General features: G+C 38.6%; 2 protein-coding genes and 1 non-coding gene across 5 annotated transcripts in view; 2 read left to right on the top strand and 1 right to left on the bottom strand.

Annotated features, from left to right (window-relative positions):
• LOC105177618 (zeaxanthin epoxidase, chloroplastic) overlaps positions 1-4071 on the top strand; it is a 5464-nt gene extending 1393 nt beyond the window's left edge. The window contains 16 exon segments of the mRNA XM_020699254.1: positions 127-289; positions 491-565; positions 807-871; positions 965-1080; positions 1336-1547; positions 1891-1982; positions 2053-2167; positions 2267-2370; positions 2665-2710; positions 2834-2898; positions 2989-3075; positions 3184-3238; positions 3341-3429; positions 3537-3624; positions 3750-3832; positions 3933-4071. Coding sequence (XP_020554913.1) covers positions 127-289; positions 491-565; positions 807-871; positions 965-1080; positions 1336-1547; positions 1891-1982; positions 2053-2167; positions 2267-2370; positions 2665-2710; positions 2834-2898; positions 2989-3075; positions 3184-3238; positions 3341-3429; positions 3537-3624; positions 3750-3832; position 3933 — 1456 coding nt within the window. The 3' untranslated portion in view covers positions 3934-4071.
• Positions 13917-13988, top strand: TRNAN-GUU. Its single transcript has one exon. It is a non-coding gene; the product is annotated as a tRNA-Asn (tRNA).
• Positions 20373-24630, bottom strand: LOC105177620 (CLK4-associating serine/arginine rich protein). Of its 3 annotated transcripts, none has more exons than XM_020699160.1 (13): positions 24306-24630; positions 23880-23918; positions 23623-23771; positions 23393-23468; positions 22748-23036; positions 22555-22664; positions 22394-22441; positions 22106-22309; positions 21739-21840; positions 21465-21595; positions 21165-21291; positions 20669-20827; positions 20373-20593 (listed from the first exon to the last, which is right to left on the bottom strand). In XM_020699160.1, exons 1-13 carry the CDS (start codon positions 24500-24502, stop codon positions 20569-20571), a joined length of 1656 nt encoding a protein of 551 aa, XP_020554819.1. In that variant the 5' UTR covers positions 24503-24630; the 3' UTR covers positions 20373-20568. The 3 variants fall into 3 exon arrangements, with proteins under 3 accessions (XP_020554819.1, XP_020554820.1, XP_011099135.1); XM_020699161.1 differs by having other exon boundaries at positions 20669-20824; positions 22748-23039; XM_011100833.2 differs by having other exon boundaries at positions 22748-23039.

The following is a 24636-nucleotide window of genomic DNA, read 5'->3' on the forward strand; positions in this document are numbered from 1 at the left end:
ACTAATGCTAGTGACTGGCAGGAAAAACTTTTCTCATAGTATTTCTGTTCAATACCATAAAGTGCACTTGTAATTCCTGTTTGGTTATTCTATGTAATTGCATAAAATGATACAGTTGATCATCAGGTACGTCAAGTTTGATACATTCACTCCTGCAGCAGAGCGGGGACTTCCAGTCACTAGAGTCATTAGCCGCATGACTTTACAGCAAATCCTTGCTCATGCAGTTGGATCAGAGATCATTATGAATGAAAGCAATGTAGTGGACTTTGACGATGATGGTGAAAAGGTATTTTTCAGGTGGCTTTTCTCTTCTGTCAGTAGAATATCTGTACAAGATCCAAGTGAATCTTCCAATGGGATCTCTATGTTAATGGCATATCTTTAGATTTTTCTTTTTCATACCTTGTGACACATGGAAATTTATTGTTGATTATGCTATACAATGTCTTTTTCCTCACTGTTGTACTTCTGGTGTCTGTAAATTCAGGTAACTGTGAAACTTGAAAATGGAGAGTGTTATGAAGGTGATCTTCTCGTTGGAGCTGATGGGATATGGTCAAAGGTAATTCTTTATTTTGTGTCTTACTGTACTCTATTTGACAAAATCTGGAAGATAATGCAACTTCGTTCCCGTGTTTGTGGCTCAAGTGTGTTTCCTCTAGTAGTACCTTTATGGCTTTGCCCAAAACAACTATTGTATTGATTCCGAATGAATTTGTTGTTTCTCAAAAGCAATGTCATGGAACCTTAGCCTGACATTTTCCTTTGTGATTTTGATGACACAATTGATTGATTTAATATAGGTAAGGAAAAACTTGTTTGGGCAAACAGAAGCTATATACTCTGGCTACACTTGTTAGACAGTAGGGTATGTTTTATTTGCTGGTTACATTCATCATTACTTATGAGACAGACATTTTCACGAAAAGGAAGAGGCTTATGCACATAAATTCTATTAAAGGTACCGTGTGTTCTTGGGCCACAAACAATACTTCGTTTCCTCAGATGTGGGTGGAGGAAAGATGCAATGGTATGCATTTCACAATGAAGCGCCTGGTGGTGTAGATGTACCCAACGGTAAATAATCTTGACATCATTTCCTTTTGTGCTTCTGGATATGATGTTGCATATGTGCCAATCTTCTTGTTGCAAAACCTCCTAGGATATAATTCACTCAGAAAAACACCAAACCACAAACGAAATATTGAATGGCAATAGAAAACACCAAAACAATAAGTGTAATATTGAATGCAAATATAGTGTTACTGGTATTTCTTCAAGATATGGGTTCGGTGAGTATGATTTTACATACCTGCTGTCTTGGTTTGGCAGGTAAAAAGGAGCGGTTACTTAAATTATTTGAAGGTTGGTGCGATAATGTTAGTGATCTGTTGCTTGCCACTGAAGAAGATGCAATTCTTCGGCGTGACATATACGACCGAACGCCAACCTTATCATGGGGAAAGGGTCGAGTGACACTGCTTGGTGATTCAGTCCATGCGATGCAACCAAACTTGGGGCAAGGGGGATGCATGGCCATTGAGGTAAAATTTACTACTTCTTCACCCTGAAATGTATCGTCTCAGCTCAGAAATTTGCATTAGGTCTACAAAGCAGCCAATGTTGTTCAATTATGTTATGTTTGTTTTTGTTCTGCTATGTCTCTATATTGGTGGAAAGATACCTTCTTCTTTGGTTTATGACGCAAAAAATGGAGGGAGTCCCAATTGTTATGTATCTCTTTGACTGTAGTATCTGTAAATTTGGGATATCCGTTATGGTAATTTCAAAACGAAATACTTTGATTTTTTCCATTATATATTTGTTTCTGTTATGATGTAAAAGACGATATTATTGAAACAGTCAAACATTATCTCATGGTTTCAGGATGGATATCAACTAGCACTGGAGCTTGATAAAGCCTGGAGGCAAAGTGTCGAGTCAGGCAACCCAATTGATGTAGTATCTTCTTTAAAGAGGTAAATGTTTGTGTACTTCCTTGTACGATCTTCCTCAGTAACTTTGATTAAACTCATTTGCTTTCTTCAGATACGAGAATGCTCGAAAACTACGCGTTGCAATTATTCACGGACTAGCAAGAATGGCCGCAATAATGGCATCAACTTACAAGGCATATCTCGGTGTTGGACTAGGTCCATTGTCGGTAAGAATTTGTTACACTTTTGTATACAGAGCATGAAAACAATGAGATTACACAGTCGAGCTCTCTGTATTTGACGGAAGTCTATCATCTGTTTTGCAGTTCCTTACAAAGTTTAGAATACCGCATCCGGGAAGAGTTGGAGGGAGGTTATTTATTGACATCGGTATGCCTTTGATGTTAAGTTGGGTTCTTGGCGGTAACGGGTGAGATTCAATGTGCCTTCCTTCACAGAAAGTACACAGTATGACATAATTTTTGGTCTCTATAACACATATCCTCATTTCCTCTAATACCTCATAAAATACTGATGCAAAATAATTGGTATCCCTGTGAAAGTGTAATCAAGTTTAGTGCTCAGAATGTGACGGTGAAACCTAGCAACATTTGGATTTTAGCAAACTTTACGAGAACTGCCGTATATTTCTTAAGCATCGCAAGGGTTAATTTTCCTGCAATGGTTACTTGATTACCTAAGTAATCGATTGTATCCTTTGCAGTTCAGAACTCGAAGGAAGAGTGCAGCACTGCAGACTTTCTGACAAAGTACGTCACTCGAACACTAACTACATTGACAACTTTAGAAGTAAAATTGGTCTTCTGTTCTTCGGTTAGGACGATCATAACTATTTCTAGTTCGAAATTAACTTATCTTTTTAACTAATGAAGGCCAATGACCAGTTGAGAAGATGGTTTACAGACGACGAGGCTCTAGAACGAGCTCTTGATGCAGAGTGAGCATACCGTGCCTTATGAGAATGCTTATGCTATCTTTTTGTACTCATCTACTCCAATTCAATTAGCTCAACTATACTCTTTGGCAGTTGGTTTCTGTTTCCAATTGGGGATTCAACCGCAGCATCTGAAACTATATTCCTAAGTCGAGACGAGAAGAACCCTTACGTAGTTGGGTATGACTTTATTTACCTAAATGTTTAACTTTATACAAGTCTCTAAGTAATATATTTGCATTTTACGTAGTTCCTGGTGTACTTATTTTATGACGTATCTTGTCTTAGGAGTGTATCACACGCAAATTTCGCCGGAGTGTCAATAGTGATACCTTCACCTCAGGTGAGAGCTGAGATATCTGATTCCTTTCTTTACAAACTAAACTTGCTGGAGTTGTCCTTATATTGCATTTTTTCTTACCAAGAAAGGTGTATGATGTCTTAGGTTTCTGAAATGCATGCTCGGATTAGTTACAAAGACGGAGCCTTCTTCGTGACCGACTTAAAGAGCGAGCATGGCACCTGGATCACAGAGTATGTGATCGAAAGAAAACTCTCTTTCTTTCTTTTACTCATCTACACTGGTAAATATCTTTGGAACAATCAATACATCTGGATTCTAAGTAAAGACAATCTTGCAGTAATGAAGGCAGGCGGTATCGTGTGTCCCCCAACTTCCCTACTCGTTTCCGTCCCACCGATGTAATCGAGTTTGGGTCGGATAAGAAGGTATCATTTTTGTTTACACTGCACACATGATAAGATCAATGTCATCCTACATCTGTCTTTCCAGAGCTTTCTTGTTCTAATTTCGCATCAAGGAACCTGGTGAATTATTGTGTGAACATTTGCAGGCATCATTTCGTGTAAAGGCAATGAAACTTTCACCCAAGAAGACGGACAAGAAGGACGAAGACGAAGTTCTGCAGGCTGTATAGTAAGTCCACAGAGACATTGAAGACGAGTAAAAAAACGCTTAATTTGTACAGGAATTATTGATATTGATGGCGGCTGAGGCTGCATTTTGTTTAGTGCAGGTCAGGACAAATACATGAAATGGCTAATTCTTCCTTGTACTAATGTGGGGAGATGGTCATAGAAATACGTTCATACAGATGGAATCATGTAAACTACTGTAATATCAATGATATTGCTTTGTGATTGTTACTCTTACCACAGCCAGTTTTTCATTCACTGACATAAAAAATTCTTACCTAAATTAAGTTCTGCCGAACCAAACAAGCCACAGGTCGAGTGTGATATATTTGCCATGTGATTTATGTTGAGTGTATATTTATTATATTTGCTATATATTTAGGTTTGATCGAATGTATACACTATTCATATAATTAGTTTATGTCCGACCAAACTGGATCTGGTTAGAATTTTTCTTCCTTAATATTTGTTTTCTCCGTATAGAAAAGGACATTATTACCCAGGTAGGTGAAATTTATTCAGAGAGCTCAAAACATACAATTGGCGCGCAGCTGCAGCTCACAACTTGACATGTCCGTTTGTAACACATAACTGCTAGAATTATTTTTGTCCGAATACTACCAAATCAACCAATTTTTAATTCTAGCTGGCATTTCCCTCTCTTTTTTTATTTATTTTCTATATTTAATTATAGCCGGCAATCAAATATTTGTTGGAACCACATAGATATATTGTCAGGTTATATATAATTTTGTTTTACCGTTTTACTACAGTGATTTTTTTTTTATATATATAAATGAATTCTAAAAGCAACGACTTGCTCTTTTTAGCTAACCAAACGACCCCCGACTCATAGTACAACGGTGGCAAATATACGCTCACGAAGCTCATAATTGAGTACAACTCGACAGACTTTCAATCAAACTCAAAAAATTCATCGTCTGAAAATAAATCTAAATATATTATATTATTATAAAAGTAAACTATATCCGCTTGTATACTGAGCTTATTTCTATTTCAAGTTAGAGTCACATCTGATTGTTTCCAATCATTGGCAATGGCAGCCAACAAGATTCAATTCCTCCACCAAATTATTCGCCAGAAAAAGCTCTGGAAATAGCATGATTGACTTTGGTGTATTAATTGGACCCTACACCAACAAAAATCGGGTAGAAAATTTACAGCGCCAAACAGGCCCCCGATGAATTCCAAGACAAGCTATACCTAAATGTGAAGGTGTAGTCACCATCCCAACCCCATCAGACAATCAATGCGGTTGTCTCAACCTACTACACATTTGAATTTAACTCGGCCCGTAAGTGGAAGTATTGTTTGGTTGCCTGACTATTTACAAACATCCTCACCACATATATGAGAAAGCGCCACCATTTGGGCTGACAAATCAGGAAACGCCACCACCCACGGCGGCAGATAGGGACGGTTCACATTAATGTTGGCAAACCTTGGTTTAGATGCACATTTTATTTGATGCATCGATATAATTGATAATATATATGGACGATATGCTAGTCTATGACGGGTTTGGTGAATGAAAGTACTAAAATGTCCTTAAACATTATAAAGTTATTTAAATATGACGAGGACGATGATGTTTTTACTTGGATCAATCCAACTTGAAACTTCCATCATTTAAATATGACTATTTATGTTAGATATATAGATTGCGGAACTTAAAGTTACATATTATCTTGATGTAATTGATCTAAAATAGACATTATTATAAATAGTCCGTAGTTAAATGGCTAATGGACAATTAATACTTGTTCTCTATAGTATTTAAGATTAATGATATTGTTAAAATTTTAAAGTATTTGAAAAAATAAAATATCAGAGTTTATAAAATATTAAAATATTTAGTATGTGATGATACATAAAATGGTTTCTATCGGGATCTTGGTTCTTCATTTCTCTGCATAGCTTTTCCATCTAGTGGTCTTCTCCGCGTAGATTTCCTTCTTCACCTTGTATCTTCCTCCTCGTAGGCTTTCTTCTTCATGGCTTCTTTCTCTATATAGTTCCTTCACCTCGTAGTATTTTGACCTTGCAGTCTCCTCCTCGTATCTATTTATTCGCTTTTGCTTGTTGGTTTTTAATTTTTTAATTACATTAAACTTCTCAATGAGATGTTAGATTTTATTATCATATCGACATGATAAACTCTTCATGATATAATAAATGCTTGAAAAATATTAAACTATTAAAATTTAAAATATATAAACAAATAATTTTGTTTTGGGCTGCGTAAAAAAGGCAATAATATGAAAATTGCGTAAAAATAAAATACTAATAAAATTATTAGTATGTTTTTTATTTATTGATGAATGTTCAAATTAAAATGTTATTAAGCTACTTATTCATCATGAGTAACAGATCTAACCACGACACGTTTCTAACAGAATATTTCTTGTTGGGATATTTAATTAATTTTTTTCTGAATTCTTCTCTTTTATTTTTACTTTTTTATTTGAATTCAGTAAATGAAAATAAGGATATGAGGTGGAGAGAAGGCGGCACGTGATGAAGAGTGAAAGGCGGTGGAGCAGAGGACGCGGCAACGGTCAGTTGAGTTGGTGGGGTTAATTGACCGTTTGAGCATTTAATCATTTTCGGGTCAAAACTTCAAATCCGCGGAACGTTCAATTGTAGCAGTAATAATTGTACTGCTCTTTGTTCTTATTCCTCTCCCAAATTTTGAACTCTCCACTCCTCTCATAGTTTTCCGCTTGATTCTCTTCACCTCATGCCCCCCTCTTCTCAATTTCTTTCTTTTTCAATTGTTAATATTGCGAGCCCCCAAAAGATCCAAGGTTTATTTTTTACTATATTTTAAATAATTTATATATTTTTCTTGTTCAATGTCCAATATTTATATCTCAACCCAATGTATATAAAAATATATGTATTAATATCATCAGCCATCCAGATAATAGGCTTAGAATTGATGTATGGTTTTATTTCTACAACTAACATCAAATTATGCCGCATATAATGTGGTCAGTGTCACATAGCGCGATGTATTATTTATTTTAATCTGAGGGTTATAAGAGCATAGAGATAATGATGATGAGATTCAAAAGAAACAAGAATGATGACTTACAAAAGTGTCTGAAGAAATGATAGTGAGGAGGGTGTCTTCATAGGCTTCCCTCTCAAGCAATGAGACCAAAAATCTTGGTGGCCATGATTACTAGGCTCCCCAAACAGGCCTCCTAGGAAGGAGTTGAAATGATGATGTCAAAATTCAGTAAATAAGGAGTGAGAGTTGCCAATCATTATAGTCATTAAAACTGTTATCACATCCTTTTTTACTGCTACAGTATTTAATCACTTCATCGCATCTCCTTTTGTTGCTATGGCCTTGCACTGATTGGGGATTTAGCCTCTCCTTTCAACTTGTTGGTGAGAAAAAAAAAAAAAAAAAAATTTAAATATAATTTTTTAAATTATTAAAAAATTTATATATAATTACATCAAAGTTTACAAAAAAAAAAAGACAACGTTGGAAACATATCACAAATTCTATAGTAGTGTAGAAAGGAGGGTGGGAATGGGGAAAGAAATGATCGCTTTCAAAAACTGAAACACAGAGCAGCACCTCGTTGTTGTGTCTCTCAAAAGCTAAACGTGAAGAAAAGCTTTGGGGCTGGCTGTCAGTGTTTCAGACTCCCAAATATCAAACAAAATACATTCACACCCCCTTTCTCATTTCATTACAACTCTCTAACCAACCTAAACTTAACAAATGACAACACTTCTCTTTCCCGCAGTGCCACCCAAACACAGCCTCAACTCCGCCCCCACTACCTGCGACATCCTATTAATGACGCTGTGGGGGCGCTCGCTTAGCTCCAAAGCCCCCGCGCCCCAGCGCACCGCAGGTGGGGTGGTTCATTTGAAAATGAAGGCTTCATCAGGGGGCCCACCCATGGCCTCTCAGAAAGGGTGCACACGTGCGCCCCCAGGTTCGATAACTGTGCCAGTTCACACCCTAATCCTCAATAATGTTTTATACCAATTAAGGAGTTGGAAGTTCAAACTTACAAATTTAGGTATTTAATTTAATTTATTAATAAGAGTATGTTATTTTTTATTTATTTTTTATATATTGGTTCGTATAAAAATATTAATACATTACGTACTGAATGTCATAATAGTAATATTAATTAATTTAAAATTATAAATATTTTTAAAAAAAATAAAATAATATTCCAGTAATATACTAAAAAGAAAATTTAAAAATAATATTCCAGTAATATACTAAAAAGAAAAGCTCTAACTAAGCACACTTAGCTGTATGTCAATGTACCTACACTTCTTTAGCCCCAATTATTAATAGATGTGGTATATGCATGCACTAAGTAAGGCTCGATAAGCAATATTAACGATATGCTTTCCCCTCCACTTCCTCGACGCCCATTCCACGTCTCTTTTTCACTCGCGATTGGGCCAAGAGAATCGAATATGTTGGCGTACAGCTGCAAGGCATCTTCTGCTATATTGACATCGGAAGAACATGTGAGTGTGTGTCTCCGTTGTACCCTCATCACAAAGGATACATCCACCTAAGTGGGTCATCCAAGCTTTATCGGTAGTCGGTAGCTTCTCCTGAATTGCTAACCAAAGGATGAAATTATGTCTGGGGATCTTCAATGAACCTGATAGTAGTGAAGACCATCCTACTTTTGGTCCAGGTGGGCAGAAAAGTCTGTATAGTGATTGTGGGGTGAGTCGTCCCTCTGGGAATCTCCAGTTGATCCTGTCTTCCCCTCCGTGAATCTGAGGTAATGTGTAAATGATCTCCATACATTCCTAATCAGTTATAAAAGGCCACTGCCATTGTCCCTCATCAATAACTACTTGAATGTTTTGCACAGTTTTACTAAAGCAGGTTTGTTTCCCTTTTATACAAACTTGTAGTTATTATTATGCTTAGCAAATTTACCACACAAATCCTTTGGTCTATCGACTTCGATTCCTCAATTACATCGACCCTTGACCCTCTTCTCTCAGAAACTGTCCCAAAGCTTTCTTCTGAAAGAGGCATGGCATGAAGATAGAGAAGTCTGCTCACATCGGATTGGATTCAAGCTGGAAGACGGTAAGAAGAGAAGCCTTGTCCAGAGGCTTGTCGTAAAGCAAGAAAACTCACTTTGACACCACCCCATGCAATGCACGTTAGGCTATCCAACCTGTCACTGGCGTTGTAGCGCGCGAGTCTGAGCCAGGCCAGGGAAAAGACAGAGGATAGACTGATATGCACTCATAGACTAGCCAGCACTCATAACACACTCACTGCAAAGACTATTCTACGATCTTCTTCTTCAGCTTCTTCTCCGATTTCCGTAATCCGTTGAAGTGCACCAGACGAAGACCATAGGGCAATGGCAATTTCCACTCATCCGATCCTTCCGCCCGCATGCGTGTATGACAAACATAATAGCCTGCAGGTTTGGTACTAGTAGTGCTTTCTTTCGCCTTTATCAAAGAAGTCAATCGAAAATGGGAGGTAGATATTCAACGAATGGGGCTTCTTCCCTGCTCCATCTGCTTTTGACCTTCTGGTGGGCGAGAAGTCCAGTCCAGTATTGACTTCCGTCCTTTGAGCTACTATCGACCTTTGTTTGTGAGAGAAATTCCCTTTTTCTACCGACTGAAGCGAAGGTTAGCAGCCAACAATTGGTACCCTATGTCCTAAGTCTTACTGTCCTTACGTCAGCGCATTGGCACCTGCTGAGCGAGAGATTTCTGTTTGAACTCTGTCTGTACTGAACGGAAGGGAACCAATAGGCTTAAAGCGGTTCTTCGCCTCAAGGCTCTTCTCTCGACCGGATGGGCCTATGTCACTAGAACAGGTGAGGAAGACCTCCAATCACTGTACTGGCAATTCAAGATGAACTCCTTCCATGCCAACAAGTAGAGTACTTTACTTTCAAAAGAAGCAAAAGAAGGGAGATGAGATCAAGCTTTGAAGTTGGTAGCTGAAAGAAAGCTGTTCGTGAAGGTCAGGCCAGAGCATAAGGAAGGAAGCTCACTCAGAAGCGAACTCCTACTACTAGAGTACCGAAGCTCAATGGCATTGATCACACCTACGGCCAGAAGAAAGGAAATACCTAGCGCCCCGGTCCCTCCATTGACTGACTGGCTTAGAGGCCATTTCGCGCAATGACCAGTGCAATTCGCGCATCTGTCGGTAGAGGGTTCAGATAAAGTAAGTAGCTCGCAAAGAGGGAGTTCCCCGGCTGGTACCAATAGATAGAGCGACTAGTAAGAGTAAGATAAGCAAAGGCGGTCCTTTTCTTTCCCCGGACCGATGACTCGCTCGTTCAGTACTGCTAACTATTTATTATAGGAGGATGCCGCCCCCTCGGGACTACCAGTAGCTTCGGTTGTTGAATCTCGTGCAAGTTAGGTTGTGGCTGCAAGCGGAACGTAGGCGCTTTAGGTGTGTGTTGACCATGCACTCTCGCTTCGTGTAATGTCGTATGTATGATAGAGGTGGTGTGGTCATTGACCTCAATGCTAATGGTTATCCCCAAGGTTCAACGAATGAATGAAGCTATGATCGTACCCGGATAGAGATGATGGTCTTCCTCTGATGTCTTCAAGCCGGCCATAATAGAATAGATAGGCGAAGCGGTCTGTTCTCGCCTATTGATAGATAGCAGGTTGCTTCCAAGCTCAAACCATTTGAAACTGAATTGCGACTTTTTTCTTGTTATTGATAGAGTGCTCCGCCCCTGTCAAATAAAGTATAGGGAGAGAACTGGAAGAGAGAAGGAAAAAGAGCAAAGGCGGACGAAGGACGGGAGAAGAATGGCTGACACGTTGACTGCCTTCGATACTAGAAAAATAACCCAAGCGGTCTAACCCCCGGGGCGGACCCCAACCGAAAGGCGCTAGACGGACTAACGGCAAGCGAGATAAAGAAAGCAGCTGGCCCTATGTGTAAAACCTTGCCGCGGGGGAGTCTTTCTCCAATGAGAATAAAGAAAGTTTTTGGGCAAGACAAGAAAGAAACTCGCCCTTTGACACCAAGGGATAAGAGCTGATTGCTGGCGATGACTTGGTGAAGGGAATCTATGAGAGAAGGTTCTCGAACAGGGTTCCGACCGAATAGAGCACGGAGCCAACGAGTTCAGTCGAACAAGGTAAGGAGTCTAAGGGCAGGATCAAGCTTGAAAGGAATGGACGGGCGTAGGCTTAATAGTGAACGCTGCTTATAGATATGAGATCGATGTCTTAAAAGACAGATGTCGAGAGAAACTGTTAGACTTCTTTATTGCGTTGCGAAGAGAGATCGAAGACGAAGATTTTCTGACGCAGTGCGGGCACTGGATGGAAAAGACAGATAAAGGAACAACCCACCGGAAAGGCATACCTCAAGGAGCACCAATCTCCCCCGGCAAAGATCTATCTGCACGAAGCCGACCTATGGATAGAAAGAAAGATGCAGGAAAGGAAAATGAAATATGAAAGAAAAATATGCTTTGGGAGTGTGAGATAGGCAGACGGGGAGTACGCAGCCGAACAACCGCAGGGGCTTCCAGCAGTGATAGCTGAACTAACCAGATGGCCGCCCAAAAAAACCTGGAGCTGACATAACAATTGAAATCTCCAATCAACGTCAGGTCCCGGCTATCCGAAAAAGGCAGACTGAAGCGGAGGATCACAAAATGCAAGACAACAAGGGGCGAACCAAGCGCTGGCGCGAAGGAAAAAGCTAATCAATCAGAATTGAGACAGGGGCGAAAGAGAGATTTTCGAGCCTGCAAGCAACAACGGCTGAAAAGCCGTTGCGCGCTAGCTTGTAGTTTAGGGGTATAGTAGGGGTGCCCCTTTCTAAAACTTTTCTAATAAGGTAAGCTGAACCCTCTTCTCTGGTAACCCGCCGCCGCATATGTAGAAAAAGAGGGAGCGGAGAAGGAAGAACAACCGTTTGACTTTGGCACATGAGGTTAGGGTTTGGCTAGGTAACATAATGGAAATGTATCGGACTGCAAATCCTGGAATGACGGTTCGACCCCGTCCTTGGCCTCAAGGAGTGGTGAGCAGCACAGAACTTCTTTCAATCAAATGGCATAGTAAGGGGCTTTCCTTTGTTAGAAATCCACAGACAACATTCTAGAACTTCCAAACCAAAGAAATGCAACATGAGAAGGAGCTTTTTACGTTACGCTTCAATAGAATGAATTCAGTAAGGGTAGAGTACGCCCTATGGTCGATCGAAGGTCCTGTGCCACTTTCACTCCAATCTATCTGACCTTCAATCCATCTTTGTCCAGCCAGTTCATAACAAAATGTTAGACCAAGGCTAACACAACCGAATTGGTTGAGGAAAAGGAAACCCCAGCGACCAAGCACTCCCGCCCCCAAAAGCGGAGACCGAAGAACCGCCAGGTTGTCGAGGACACGTCTGAAGAAGAGGCGGGCGCCCTCTAAGTTTACCACCCTACCTACTAATGGACTGTGAGGGGGGTAGGCGAACGGGAACCGACCGAAAACCCGAACCGCTTGACTGACCCCTTCATAGTCCATTCATTAGGGTTGGGGATGAATGAAACCAATCAGAAGTGCTCGCGCAAGCGAAGCCGGCTAACTCTCGAAGGGGCCACCAACCGCCCGAATCACTGCTGCAAACCCTCCCTTTACTCAATGGATAGCGCTTATTCTCTTTCAATCAACAAAATGGGGGAGAAAGAAAAGAAAGAGGTCTTTATTGAAGAGGCTTTGCACCTGAAATAGGACTAATGCAGATCCAGAAGAATGGGTCTGGGCTTTCGAAAAGATGAAGATGCAAAGGGTAAAGAGACATTGAACAACCAACCTGACATAAGGATTTTAGCTCGCGCCCACTTAGAAAATGGAGATTATCGGACGGGGAAAAGCGGCACTCGACATCTATTAAACAACACCAAGAACAAAGCCATACTATGCCCTCCTCGGGAGAAACTAGTGATGATTGCCATGAATGCTGCCCTCGAGGACGTGTACAAGAAGGTCTTTGCCGATTCCTATCAACATGGTGCATCTCTTAGTGGAGGGGCGTGAAAAGGCCGTGGAGACTTTGACCGAATGAATAGGGATCAATTGATAGATGAGGAAGAGAATCCAGGATGAACGCTTTTTTCATTCGCTATGCGCTGACTGGATGCGTACTCGCGTGATCAATCGACGGACGGGGGAATTGCGTGAATGATGAGACCGGTCTAACCTAAAGTAAAGGCTCTTCCCTCTCTTGATGGCGAATCTTGATTGACTGACACCAGGAACCGATTCGGAGAAAGAAGAAGCATGGCATGAGATAGGCGGCGGAAAAATTTCCGATAGCGAATTACTTGACTCGATGGATGGTTTTCTACTCTAAGAAATCCAACTCAAGCACGAAAGAAATGTTGAGTCAACAATCATCGAGAGGGGTACCACCAAGCGAGATCGAGACCAGCCCCTTGTATAGGGTTCCAAACCTGCGCTTCTTCAAATATCCCATAAGTGGGAGCTGGGGCTTCAAAGCTTGACTAAGAAGCGAGAAAGTTGACTTTGAGAAAGAAAAGGGTCGATGTAATTGAGCTCCAACTAAAGCGCTAACGAGCAAGAAAGGGTCCCTTACTATAGATAGGGCGTTAGCACTTTACTAATAACATATATAGGGCTTACCTTTTTCAGCTTGATCGGAATCGATTCTATGATTGAATAGCAGAAGTGCTACTTAGTAGTAGAAACTCGGAGAGAGAGACAGAGAGGGGACTCTTTTATACCTGCTAACTCCTAGGATGAGAAGTAGGTCCCTTGTTTTTGGCAGGAAGAGTTCCAGCCTTTGTTGCCCCTCGGTAGAGTGAGTCTACTTAGCGAACTGGCAGGACGCGGAGATCAATTGATCAATATGAATCTCGAGAGTGGATGGTTGATCGCCGCCTCCTTGTCCTGGAGGCTCTCCGGCCGGGGAGGGGCTTGCTATCGTAACCTTTTCTCCCGGTCGGTGTATGTGAAAAAGAGTGACGAACTCCTTTTTTTTTCGGTCATAGGTTGGTCCAAAGAACGAGAGTCGGCTTCCTTAAGTCCGTTGTTCCTCAGTAGCTCAGTGGTAGAGCGGTCGGCTGTTAACTGACTGGTCGTAGGTTCAAATCCTACTTGGGGAGAATTTTGATCGCTTTTCTGACTCTGACCTAGCGACCCCTGCCCTTCTCCTTAGTTTCTAAACTAGCATAATCGTGGGACATCAAAAGTGGGAGGTTGATTGTTGGTTTTTCTTCCTCACTCTCGTATAGGTGAACTTGGTTCATTCAATTCTTAGGGATAAGAAGACTGGAGTACTATCTTCATTAGCCGGAAGGAATTAGTCTCCACTAGTGTCATTCGAAGAACGAACAAGAAAAGGCTTACCTTACTGTTTAGGTAGGATAGATGGATGTGGCCCATTGGCTAAAGCTCTGCCAGCTTCTTGTAGACTGAACTTTCTTCTCTTTAGGCTCCGAGTGGTCTAATTTTTCTTCGCCACTAGTGGCAACGAAGTTATTGGTAATTAGCAAGGGGGAAGGAAGATCTCCACTCATTTCATTCATTCAGTGCCTGCGGTGAGGCGCGACCCACAAGCGACGAAGGGGGGCTAGGGAAAAAAAAAAAAAGCATGATTTGACAATGAATAGTAATTTTTGTCTCCCAAAATACAACATTAAACATATAATACTTAAATTATCTCCTATGTTCCTTTTTCTACCGACTGAAGCGAAGGTTAGCAGCCAACAATTGGTACCCTATGTCCTAAGTCTTACTGTCCTTGCGTCAGCGCATTGGCACCTGTTGAGCGAGAGATTTCTGTTTGAACTCTGTCTGTATTAAACGGAAGGCTCATTATTTAAAAAAAATTAATTTTCTACCTATAAAAAATAATATGTGGATCAATTAAAGTCGATACGACACACATATACTCCTAATTAAAAAATTCAAAATTTTAACAGCAGCATTGCTAATAATTTTAGTTTTACCCGTACCAGATCATTACGAATTATATTATAGTTTTATTGATACAAGTAGCTACCACCATTTATAATTAATTGAAAAGATATATAGAGACCATTTATTCAAACTAAGCACGTGATGCAAACGCTGACAAGTTCATAAAAGTTGGTTTTTTTTGTCAAATTTTTTAGAGAAAAAGGAATTTGAATTTGGAGCCGTGTGATCAATTGACTTCGATCAGCCGTTGCTGTCATGTGGACGTGACCTTGAAATTCGTTCCTTTTGCTAAGAAAATATTATTATTAATATATGTTCAAACATATAAAAAATAATAATTACTAATCCTATGTTAATTGATCATTTGGTCGTATAATCTAATTGGGTCAACGCCAATATTATTTTTGTAAGTACCTTGACCGCAAAATTTTATGCTTCAAATTCGGTAATTATCTAAATTTTTGAAAAAAAAAATCTGTTTTTCTCTTATTTATAATAAATTAATTTAATTTGAAAAAATAATTATTTTTTTTCTTGTAAATTTAGGCACATATACATAGGCAGGACACGCAACAGGGACATGGTCCATGAGTTTTTGGGACATTTGCATAGAAATTCAACCTCTTAGGATGGTCCTAAAAAAACTAGGTAGCAACCACAAAGGAAATTCAATTCAATCTCCGACTTCACAGTTACATATATATTTCAAAGTACATCAATTTTCTAATAATGTTTTGTGCCTATATATATATTGACTATTTTATTTGTCCACTAATATAAAATAATTATTATTTGATCGACGAGTTTGAATCTCATTACTTGAATAATTATCTATTTACGTATGTGATCGTTAAATTAATTCGTAATTACTAATATATTTTAATTAATATTTAATGCAATAATGTATTTAATCAAATTACTAAAAATATAAAGGTCCAGATTAATTAATATTAGACAATGATGTTTTAGTCAAGTGGTTAAGGTTAAGGTCATGTGTTCGATTCCATCGGATATGTGGGTATTTATCTCATTTAATATAAATTATTGTAATTTATTTATCCTTTTTAGTAGTGACATTGATGTATGAATTGTATTTGATTGATTTAGGCGTTGTTTAATGTATTAAGATGAATTATATAATTTATAATTAAAAGAAGTTAATTAATGTTAGGGTCAATTATTAGGCAACCCCATTAAAGCAGGAAAGAGGAAATCTTGAAAGATGAAGAGATAGAAAGAGACAAGAGAGCTGAGGAAAATGGAAAGGTTGTTGCTAGAAATGAACAAGGAGAGTAGGGCAAAGGATTTGGATATTGTAGGGGTGTGAGGAGATCAATGGACCTAGCCGGCATGCCTACTAACTCACACCATGTCTCATCCAAGTACAAAAACTCCATCATCTGTCACCAACGGCTGCGGAGCATAAACACCACGGATAACTCCCTTGTTCCAGTCCACACGATTGTCAATTCAGAGTTTTTAATTTAAATTTCATCAATATATACATATATTTTTAAAATGGATAAATGCTAGACATTTACAGTGACGATTTATGTTATTGATGCAATAACGTATGTATCGATCTGTTTGGAAGAACGGGGAAAGTTTTAATTTAAATTGAGTTTGATTAGATTTGAATCAATTATATGACGAGTATAATACATTTGTGGGGTAATTAGTATACAATTCAAGAACAGTGCACAGTTCTATGATTGGTTTGATTTGACTAAATTTATTTTTCGGTAAGAATTTTTTGGAAGAAAAGAGAACAAGAAGGCATGGTGGGGCTGGATGTGAAGGAAGCAGGATCGGCGGTTGGATACGGAGATGGGCAGCATCACTCTCTTGTCTTCCTTCAGGCTACCATCCATGTTCCCTTAAACACTCATCAGTCGAGCTATCAGTCCCCCAACCCAAAACGAGGACAACGATCGCGATTTCTCACTTTGATTTGCTTGTTTTCACAATTAATTCAGTTAGGTGGGATTGCATATTACACATACATATCCATGACAATTACATTTACATTTTTCAATGTATAGTTTATTTACACAAGATAAGGATGATTTGTGTAAAAGATGATGATGTTTGTAACGGGTGTATTTATAATTTTTCGAAATTTAAAGATGGTTTACATGAATAGATTATAAATCGAGAGATGTAAATATAATTATCCCTTTAAAGTAAGATATATGTGTGTGTGTGGTAGACATGCATGTCTATACACTTACATGTATAGACGTCAATATCTGTTAGGCTCATTTTTGGTAAATACGGATTACTTCATGTCAAAAAGTTGCATGTTCAACTCCTTCCTGTTGATGCAGAGGCTGTGTTAGTGAATAATTAGTTAGTACCTCGCAGCTAACCTTTTAGTCACAAAATATGTGTGACGGGTAATAGTGATCGAAGTTGAAGCCACTAAATTTTTATTAATTAATTAAAAACACCCATATATATATATATAGAGAGAGAGAGAGAGAGAGAGGATTATGTTTGGGTGGAGGAAATGAGATGGGATATATTCATGAACCAAAATTGACAACCATGCATGTGTTATTATCAATTTCATTTAATTGTGTTTTTTGCTTTTCCTAATGTTGTACAACTTTTTCTTGGTAATAGAGACAAATTAGTTGTTAGATATATGGAACCCCATCTCCAATGTAAATCGATATTATAATTTTATTAATTCTTGCATGGCTAGGACCATTTGTACCTTGTGCTAGATGAGTGGTGTAGAAATAATGGAGTTTGGTCGATATTTCAATAATTATTATTTCTTTTCTTGAAAGTTTAATTTTACTATAAATTCAAATAATTCATAACTTTATAAATATTAGTTAAATCATTGGAGCTTTAGGGCAAGTAATTATAAGGCCAGTGCAGCAATTTGTCAGTATCATAAACCATAAATTAATACGTACAATTATGAACATTAATTTTTTTAAATAATTCTTGATAATTGCCCGATGAACATAAGGTGATGTCACAATGACATATCGGGCAGATTAATAAAAATTATGAAGTGGAATATTATTCATAATAATATAATAGTAAAGTAAAATTTCTTTATATGAAAATAGAGATTAGTATCACTCAGTACGGCATGACCTTACTGTATCATAATGATGTCAATACTTTATTATAAACATAACACGTAGGGATAAAAAAGTATTATACGATCTAATTAATTTAATCGGGGGAGATTCAGTACCCCATGTGCTCCATCAATCGTCTAATAATTAAAAATTAATCTAGAAAATTAGCCCCTAGATTAGTAGGAATAATGGATCATAAAGCCTAATCCAAGGCGGCTTCCAAGAAATACGATTATGGCCCTATACCTTAATTTTTTTTAATATATGTGCATGGATAAAGATATGAGATTAATAATTATTTGATTTTTTTTTATTAATATAAAGTGATAGATAGAGTAATCATATAATTAAATTATTATCCATCAAAAGGAGGCATGCATCACAGAATCGGGGTATAGAGGAGCTAGCTGCATAAAAAGATGACGCCTAGTATAAATTATTAAACACGCTTTCGGTTAAGCGATTCTAAATCGCAAGATGTAAGAATATTGCAATTATGGTGATGCTATTTTTTATTTTTTTAAATAGTATGCTCTTTGCTACATTATTTAATAAAGTTGAATTTAAAAACTGATTCAATACATCAATGATTCAAATCAACAAATATGTTGAAATGAGAAAGACGACTACTATGAAAGTATACAAATATCTATATTCGTGGGATCGATCGAATCCAATTTTTTTTAAGTGTGAGACTTCAATCTTATCAATCGAACAAAATCTCATTGTTGGCGGGTGGTGATGCTATTAATGTTATAATTGTTGGCATCAATCAACCTCTAATATTTGATTATGTGGGTGTAGGCAATGTGAATGGAGCAGAAGTTGGGATGGCCATATAAACTCAACTTTCCATGCCCCAACTTGTGTAGTCAATTAGGGTTGAGCTAGTTTCTCCCCACTCAACACTTGAATTTGAGCTAGGCATGTAGAGTAATGCTTTTTTTTTTTTGTTTTTCCTTTTCTTTCTAATTAATAATTCAAGTTTTTAGGCAAAAAGGTAATCACGTTTAATGGCATAAACTTGAAGGGAGTTGAAGATATTAAAATAATGTTTAATTTCTAGTGATATGGAATTTTAGATAGGGTAAATATTATTGATAGTAGTAATTTGAGAGAATTATTTGTGTTTAATTGAATGGATGGATCTGAGTTGGAATTGAATGAGATGTAATATGAGAGGTGGAGGCGGAGTGCTACTCTGAGCGTATGGACTCAAAACATACTTTACGGGTCACCACACTAGAGATTAGACCACAACAAAAGCCTTCGATTCCGGCCTCAAATAAATGAGGTCATAAAGAAAATAAAAGCTAGAAAGTCAAGAAACCAATAAATACAAGTATTAATTGTTAGTTTGGCGAGATGGTGATATTCAAATGCACCAATTACACCACAAGAAGCAATATTTGCAATGTAAATCGAGGGAGGGGGACATAGTCAACATGACCCAATTAAAAGGACACTAGACTTGAAGTACTGTGTTTCCCAGGATTTTCTCTTGATTTGTGCAACATCTCAAATAAGTTGTTAAAAAGAAAAATATTGATAAACACTTATTACATATTGATAAAACTTTCCTTGTCTCTCCCTCTCTCTCTCTCAACCCATAGAATATATGAATGGGTTGCATTTTAGGGGTTCGTTCAAAAGAATAAAGTTAAAACAACTCCCACCGGTGCGCTCATAATTGCAAATCCAATTGATGACTTTACTCCGAAAACGCTCTAGAAAGTAAAGGTTAGGGCATAGAATTTACGTAGTGGGAATAAAGGTTAGGACTTAAGAGTAGATGATAGGTAAGGTAGGGAATGAGAATCTCTTTTGGTGGGTCATTCATGAGATGCATGCGTGCGTGCGTGCGACTGTTGATGGATGGGAGGTGGAATAGAAAGCTAATTCAAGTTCTTACTTTTTAGGCTATAGAACTTACACCAAAAGTTGACAGAAAACCCGTGTGGCACAAACACGGGATTCTTGGGGCATGAAAAGGTAATAAGATATTGAGGTGCTGGATTTAATTACCACTAGATTAGACCATTTCGGACATCCTCAAAAGATTATAGTTGCTTATATTGTAAGATTTGGTTCATCATATTTATGTTATTTATCCTAATAACTAATATATCGTTCTTCCAGGGGTTGTGTCAGAAGAGTTAAAAAACAACATGGTTAAATCAAATATTGGGAAGGATTTCTGTCCCAATCAGACACAACGAATCAATGGTTTGCGCCGGTCTGACAATAGTCGAGATGAGGAAAGAACCAAGCAAATATATGGGGTCACTGTTCGTCTTTCTAAATGAGGAACCCCACTAATGAGATGACAGCCGCCAGAGCTGTTATTTTTTCAACTTTTAATCTTTAATTTAGCAATTTCCAATATCCAAATAATTTCATAGATGTTGGGCCAGAAAACCACACGATAGTTGCGGATTAATGATATTTTCTTCTAAAATAGCTTAATAGAAGCACAATATAATAATTTATATCACCTAAGGAAATCTGTAGATTTGGTAAAGGAAACATAACCACAGCACACAAATCATATTCTTGCTTTCAACCTATATCACTACAACAAACTAGACACAGCATGAGAAAGTGAGTAGTTTGGTTGCAGATATCTGATATTGTTCCTGCACTCGGGTAGCAAACTCACTTTTCAATACCTTGACCTTCTTGTTCCCCTGCAAATGTAATAAATGCTCAGTTGCCAGGGTGAAGATAATTAGGGTGTTTAACAATCCAAGATATAGCTTTACCGAGGAGAGCGTGAGTATGAACGAGAACTGGAGTAGGACCGAGATGGGGAACGAGATCTTCGAGAAGAGCGAGAGTGAGAGCGAGACCGGGAGCGAGATCGTGAATGATATCTTCGTGAACTCCTACTCCTGCTTGGACTTCGGCTCCGCCTGTATCTTCTGGAACAAGCAAACATCGTTAAGTTCATGTGCAAAGCAAATGAGAACCATCGAATATATCCATGTTAGTTTGTACACAATTGATACGGAAGGCAAATCTTTATCCATGTCATCAATCAACATTCTGTAACCGTGGGCTCAGTAAAACTGACCAAAAAGAAGAATCAAAGACAACAGAACAAGACAATCTTATCTAAACTAAACAGAACATATATGTACTATGTTGAACAGACTTTGGTAAGAAAACTCCCAAACAGAACATAGTTTTTAAACAGAATTGACTAGAATGTACAGAAATATAGACCTCAAGCTACAGTCAATGTTAACTTATAAATACCTGGGAGAGCGGCTGTAACTTCTGCTCCGGCTTCGACGCTGATGTCGGCTTGTTTCTGCAAGCTTTTCGAGTCTCTGCCGCTCTTGTTCTCGTTTTTTAGCCATTTCAATTGCTGTGTCCTTTTTAACTGCAATAATAGTGGTTCAATGTTTTAAATCATTAATCACGCAGCCAGGCCACCAGAGAGAATAAATTAAGGGAGAAATTCCTATTGTTTCTTCTGTTTTTCGACAACAAATGCCACCATATGATAGTGAGTTGGGTGCTTTGCTTCAAGAATCAACATCAAGAAAATTATACTTTGTTTGTTTAGTTGTTTGTTCATGATCCTTTTAAGTCGTTCCTGTGGTGTTTCCTTCTTCTCCCCCTGTTGCTTAGCGAGACTTCCACTACTAGATGCTTTACTCAACTTTGCCAGTGCAGAGGATGTGCTGCAAAGAGCAAGAAGAGTCATGAAGAAATTAATAAATGAAGCATGACAGAAAAATACATATAATTTCAGTCATCAACTTGGGGTGGATGCGGGAGACACGCAGGGGCAACAGGATTAAGTAAAATATATTATAAGGATTACCTTGGTGTTGTTTTCAGCAGCTTGGTGTTTTTATCTTTGTCAAGGGATACACCAGAGGCAGGGTCTACATGGAGAGCCTCAAGTATGCGACCGGATGATGGCCTGCATGAAAGAAGCAGCATTAGATACACAAATTTACATCACTTGCAGCAGCTCGGATGCAGTCACATTATGTCCAACTCAGGGAAAAAGAGCTTCCAAAGGAAGCTTCCTTCCTCATCCCCCCGGCAGTTATGCTTGTACCCTAGAAATGATCTATTATAAACCACAAAAGTTTGGCCCAGGTAACAAAATGGAGGCAAAGCTGCAGCAGAGTAAAGACTGTTCCAATCTATCTTTGCAAGAATTAAAGGTCGAGTGCTCCGACCGGTTCAATGCATCAGCTTGAGATGGAGGAGATTGTGGTGGAGAATATCCTTCAAGCTTTGGCTCATCCCCATCGCCCGAGCCCCCAAATTCAGTAATATACTCTATTTTAGGACCACTATCTTTGCTTCGATAAGTATCATCAGAATGCATTCCACGTGAATAGCGCCTCGATTGTGACGGAGAGTATGATCGAGACCTTGACCTTGATCAATCCAGAAAAAAGATCTAGTTCATCAGTCAACCAGCTTGGTTATTTTTAAAGGGTAATAAATTCCTGACTATTTACCTTCTGGAACGGGAATAAGCTTCATAAGTAGGACTTCTTCTAGAGTCCCTGCAAATTATCGCAGAAAAATTATTTAACTACTGCGACAACTTTTCTTATTATATATCTTGGCTTGAATGTCTGTGCTACAGAATACACCAGAAGAAGCTCATAGAAGTTACCTGTAGGGGTCATGATGAAGAACTCTAGTTCCAGTAACCCGGGCAGCTTCTATTTCCCTCTCTCTTTCCATCTGAGAAGCTTTCCTTCTCTCCTTGCGACTCAGCTTCCTCTGTAATTCATCATAGTGCACAATCTGATGAAACATATAACATAAATCAGCCATAAGTTTAAACCAAACATCAGAAAACTTACAATAGACGGATCGCCTTTGATCACTTCTTTCTGCCTTCTTGCCTCCTCTTTAGCCTTTTTATCCATATATACAAGCCACCCATAGCTCTTCACTCCAAATTCTTTAGCAATTGACTCCACTGCTTCATCGTTGCTGTCATCACTGTTAAAATCTTCCTCATCCTCATCCTCATCTTCGTCCTCTTCTTCACCATCTGAATATTGAACGTCTTCTTGTCCGTCTCCATCATATGAGAAACCAACTTGAGAATAAGACCCTTTATTTGTTGGAGGCTGAGTCGCAAGGGATCTACTGCCATTTTAGTTGTCAGCAATTGGTTAAGGATAGAAAGACTGGTCATAAACAGGTACGGAAATTAAGTTAACAAATCATCCATAATAAAGGACAAAGCACATCCAAGGACACAAAAACGTGGTAAATGAAAGTGAAAGTGAAATCTTTAAGACAAACGAAATAAGAAGCTAATAAGAATACGACACCCTAAACTGAACCATGTTAATACAACATTCTCATATGACATGTATTTTGGGATTAAATAGTTTGATAAAGTCTGAGGGTGTCAAATCTCTTTTGACTAAATTAATATACGTTTAACAAGCCGATAAGATTCACAACTTTATAGGTACTGTTACAAAAGATCGTACCTGTCTGATCCAAGAGCTGCAGTGATCTTAGCCTCCATCTGTTGGTTAACATGTTGTAGACCCTCCTCATCAGTAACTGCCAACTTTTTCGTTAGTATTCAAACACTAGTGATAAAATTTACATGTCATTAAATAAGCCATCACTGTCTAAGAAATATTGTTACCTAAACATGATAGTTAACATACAGTAAAGCAAATATATGATTAATATAAAACAAAAAAGTACCGACATCCTCTACGCCGATGCTTAATTAAATCCCGGTAACGCTCAAAATTAACAAACTCTTCTAACTCTTCCTCTTCCTCAGTTTTTTCAGGAGCCCGAAAACGTCGGGAACTACTATCACGTATAAAGTCAAGAAGAGCACGGCCATCAAATCTGCAAAGAGAATATGCAACCATAACTCAGACAAGTCCTCCCACCCATGTCCAACTAATTCGGGTTAGCATAAATGCACTTGTTCGTCAGCTTCTCAAATTGTATTACCTGTCGATCAATATATCCTGCTTCCCATTCCAAGGTATCCTGATTAGAGGCAAGATGGTTAGCTCTACGTTGGATGGGAGAATGACATATTAACTTAAGTGACATGGGATATAGTTTATACATGGCAAGAACATGGAAAAGGCTAAGCCTCAATACAATATACAAAAGACACTTTATCTAAAGTTACATTGAAATTGAAAACAATAGTGCACTATCAGTAAACTTTTTACAATAAATCTAAATTCCAATACGTTCACATGAAACATTGCTGCATTCTTTCATTCACAGCTATAATCATGAACAAGTTTACGACGGCCAAGGCAATAATTGAGAGTAGCATCAAAATTAAACGAGAATCCATCAAGACCAGAAAGGGGGGAGGATTAAAATAAAAAGGAAAAAACTGGGATAAATGGAAAATCTTACAGGCCCTGCTGATCCTCAGTGGCTTGGTAGAGGGCATCATCACGTTGGATGCGGCAACGGGTTCCAACGGCCTGGATCGACTGCTGGGGGTCGCCGCGCCGCTTAGCCAGGTAGATGGCCCTGCGCTGAGCCCGCTTCCGTGCCGCGTCCATCATATCGTGCACCTTCCTCTCCGACCTCCGCGCCTCATGCCACATGTTTCCCAACCGAATTCAATCTTCACTCCAATCAAATTTCCAGATAATTCTGTTCTACGATCGACCAGAGCAGAACCCTAGCGTGCAAATTTCTTATTGATTTGGCTGAGAACAGTGATATGCGACTTTTAGAC

The sequence above is a fragment of the Sesamum indicum genome, linkage group LG15 (genome assembly GCF_000512975.1).
Source record: "Sesamum indicum cultivar Zhongzhi No. 13 linkage group LG15, S_indicum_v1.0, whole genome shotgun sequence".
Taxonomy (NCBI): domain Eukaryota; kingdom Viridiplantae; phylum Streptophyta; class Magnoliopsida; order Lamiales; family Pedaliaceae; genus Sesamum; species Sesamum indicum.